Source organism: Sphaeramia orbicularis, chromosome 7 (genome assembly GCF_902148855.1).
Source record: "Sphaeramia orbicularis chromosome 7, fSphaOr1.1, whole genome shotgun sequence".
NCBI classification, from domain to species: Eukaryota; Metazoa; Chordata; class Actinopteri; order Kurtiformes; family Apogonidae; genus Sphaeramia; species Sphaeramia orbicularis.
Genome location: NC_043963.1, coordinates 22,124,734 through 22,128,358, shown reverse-complemented (window position 1 = coordinate 22,128,358; position 3,625 = coordinate 22,124,734). Strand labels below are relative to the sequence as shown.

Sequence of the window (3,625 nt, the reverse complement as noted above, 5' to 3'; positions counted from 1 at the left end):
TTTCTTTTGTTTTGGTTTTTCCTCCCAACCCGACTCGCAGATCTAAAGCAGTAAAACATTGATTAAACACATTAGACGTGAATACTCCTTTTGGAGCTGCAGAAAAGTTAATCCATTTCTATAAAATGCTTTTCTCCTGGTTCAGTTTTTGGATAAAAGTACCATTGCTAGTTAAACATAATGGTGAAGACCATCAGTGAAGAAATAGAGAGAAATGAGCATATTTACTTGGACATTTAGTGCAACACATGAGGTCATACAAAGTTTTAAGTAAGCAAAGCTTAAATGTTACCATGCAATACAAGAAAATCTGAACAACTGTCAATAATTATAAATAAAACCTTTCTCCATTAATGGTTTTGTAAACAGTCCAAATTCTGACAGAATAATATTATGAAGTACTTAATCTAAACATGAAGAAAAATAAATAAGTTCCATTTACCTTTAAGTTTCCTGATTTACCTAAAACAAGGGAAGAAAAGACAGAGAAAATTAAGCACAGTACGTGGATGAAATTTAAATTTAATTTAATAATGTCCTGTATGATAGGATTTACCTTTCCTGTAACGCCAAATAAAGACGCCACATACAAGTATGAATACAACCACCAGAACACTGACCCAAGCTACTACATGAGAACGCCAGGGCTCTGCAAGACAAGGAGAAAAGAGAGATCATCATCATCATCATCATCATCATATTCTATTTATTTAAACCCTTGGAAAACATAATGGTGCTGACGTAAATAAAATCAAATAAATAAAATAAAATACAGATAGAATATGAAATTGCAATAATAACCATACATGTTAATACAGTTGTGCAGTGGTAAAATAAGGTAAAAAAAATTAAAAAAAAAAATTAGAAATAGCTGTAATAGTAAAAACTAACAACAGACTTAAGTCAATGAAATTAAACCATGAGAATGCCTCAGTGGTACTAATCAGGATATTATTGTTTATTTTATAACCTTTAACCACTTCATATTTTGAATATTACACACTCACAACCAAAGCAAAGATTTAGATCAGGGGTCTCAAACTCACAGCCTGGGGGCCAATTGAGGATGATATTTTGTGGCCCCCTACTTGACATCAAAGTTTAGTGTTAGTGGGGCCTGCACGTAGTTCTCAAACGCACCTTTTTGCTGTCTTGCCACACTTTTATTTTCCGCTTTTGTTATCACTTATGGGCTACCATATATAGTCTTGTGATAGCTTATTGGCATATTTAAGAACGCAAACAAAGAGAATGAAGCAGCAGTTGAAGCTAGCTATGTGGTGAGTGGGATGATTTCTAGGGTCAGTGTTGTGCCAAGGTACGTATCCCTGCTGAGAATTGGTCCTGGTCGCAGGAGCATAATTTTGACTTTTTATTTTATAATTCTGATTTACCATGGGGATTTTTTTTTAAGTCGTGGAAACGGGCTTCCATACATAAGAAGCTCATAATTATGACATAAAAAGTCATAATTATGAGATAAGAAAGTCAGAATTATGAGATCAAAAAGTCATAATTATGACATTAAAAGCTGAAATCATGCTCCAATGGCCAGGGGAAACAATTCTGAGAGGGGATACCTACCTTGGCACAACACTGGAAAGCCATTCAAAGAAGGTGAGTTCATCAAAAAATGCATGTTACTAGCTGCAAGTAAAGTAAAGAAACCCTTTTTTTGTGGAATACTTAATGCGGCTCAGCCTGACCCAGGTAAGTTAAGTTTGGCTACTTTCAGACTGCAGCCAAATGTCCCCCAAATCTGATTTTTTGCCACTATTTGACCTGTATCTAACCTGTTAAAGACAGTATGAACGGCACAAATCTGATTTTTTCAAATCCGTCCCAGGCCACTTTCATATGTGACCCTAAATCCGATGCATATCTGATATTTCGCAATGTGACGTCAGTCTGAACAAGCTAGGTCGCATTTATCCGACCTTTATGTCATTGAAATGCCAGTACAGCTCGACTGCAACACACTTGCGAACAGATATACTGTAGGTCGCCGTGAGAGTGTTACGGAGAGGCGGTCACAGATATTCTTCTTGTCATTCGAAAATTATGAATGAAGTCTGTATCAGTGAAGCCGCTAACATCACTATCCCACCACTCCTGGACTCCGCATCCGAATACTCCGCTGTACAGACGTAGCAGCCATTGCACCACAAAAGGCCAGAGCAAAAAACATGGCTTCTCCTCTTTTTCAAGCTTCTACTTAAAATTGTTTGACTGTAATGGTGCTGACTTCGGTGGTAGAGAAACTTTATCAGTGCCACACACGCGCTGATATGAGATGCCTCCATATTTACTTCCGTAAACAGTGCATGCTGCATGGTCACGTATTACGTCAGAACCTCTTTTGCGCAGGCAGGTCACTTCAGGGTCGCATTCAGTTCATACTCAAAACCAATAGAACTCGCATTTAATTTGTAATATGAAAGAGCACTAAAAAAATTGGATTTCACAAAAAATTCAAATTGTGCATTAAGACATGCTGTCTGAACGTAGCCTTTGAGACCCCTGGCATCTCCAATAATAAGGAGTGATGACATTTGTTGAATAGTGGTGTGTTATTATTTAATATAGAAAAACATAGAGTTCCTCTCTGTAACAGGAATTAGTCTCAGTGAGAGAACACACACATTTGTTTTGTATCAGAGGAAACACTGTGGGGATGTACAGGGCAGGCAACAGCTCAATAGCTACAATAAAACCAATAAAAGACAGAGGACTTTACACATACAGTACAGTCTGTAGGTGAAAACCGTCAATTCCACTAAAACCACAAGCCAAATCAGATTTGTTTTCAGCGATGAGCTGTACATTTAGGTTTCGTTTTGAGTAATGTGCCATCAAACCACATCTCCAGATGAACAGCAGTCACACTTCTTAGTTCATCTGCCTACACACAACTTACCACAGACAATGTCAGACATGTGAGTCCCAGCTTTTTGAATTTGGTCTCCACTCTTACATCTGCAAAAAAAAAAAAAAAATTCACAGCATTACAGAAGGATTCTTGTTTTTACGTGTGATTGTATGTGTGAAAATAACATGATCGCTTGTCCTCAAATGTAAAAAAGGTTCCCAAACTGCCATAGCTTGGTTAATTTAGTGATGTATGTGATTATATTTCTAGGTTAGGTCGCATAATTTAGGGTTTTAAATAGAAATCAACCCTCAAAGACCTGCTGATCTAAAATGTTTAATAACTTTTGAGCTAATAATCTTATCAATATATGTAAATAATTCAGGTAAAATGTAGTTTCTCAGCTTTGCAGCACCTTTTTTGTACATTTAGAGGATCTGTTGTAAACATGGAAACTTCACCTTTAAGTACAACATTTATTTAGCCCAAAACCCATGTATTTTTTCTATTCTGGAATTACTTTCACTATGCAAGAAGCACTTTATAAACTGGCACATTAGCCTCTGGTCTTTAGAGAACCACATGCTGCTATCTTCATGTAAAAATGTGACTTGAGTGACTCATTGTGTATTATTTTGCTTTGTAATATTCTGCATTTCTTGTCTTTTATCACCTGCCAAGGGACTATGAAAGTAAATTAGCTGCCTGCTAACTTTAGTGCATTTAAGCTTATATTTCATACTTGTGTCCATTAAT

General features: G+C 36.5%; 1 protein-coding gene across 1 annotated transcript in view; it reads right to left on the bottom strand.

Moving 5' to 3' along the window:
* Positions 1-3: 3 nt before the first annotated feature.
* Positions 4-3,625, bottom strand: part of cd40 (CD40 molecule, TNF receptor superfamily member 5) — a gene marked incomplete at its 3' end in the record, with an annotated part of 7,440 nt that continues 3,818 nt past the window's right edge. The window contains exons 6-9 of the mRNA XM_030138789.1: positions 2,918-2,976; positions 557-649; positions 443-462; positions 4-42 (exon numbers count right to left, since the gene is read on the bottom strand). Of these exons, the coding sequence (XP_029994649.1) occupies positions 4-42; positions 443-462; positions 557-649; positions 2,918-2,976 (211 nt within the window). The remainder of the gene's footprint in view (positions 43-442; positions 463-556; positions 650-2,917; positions 2,977-3,625) is intronic.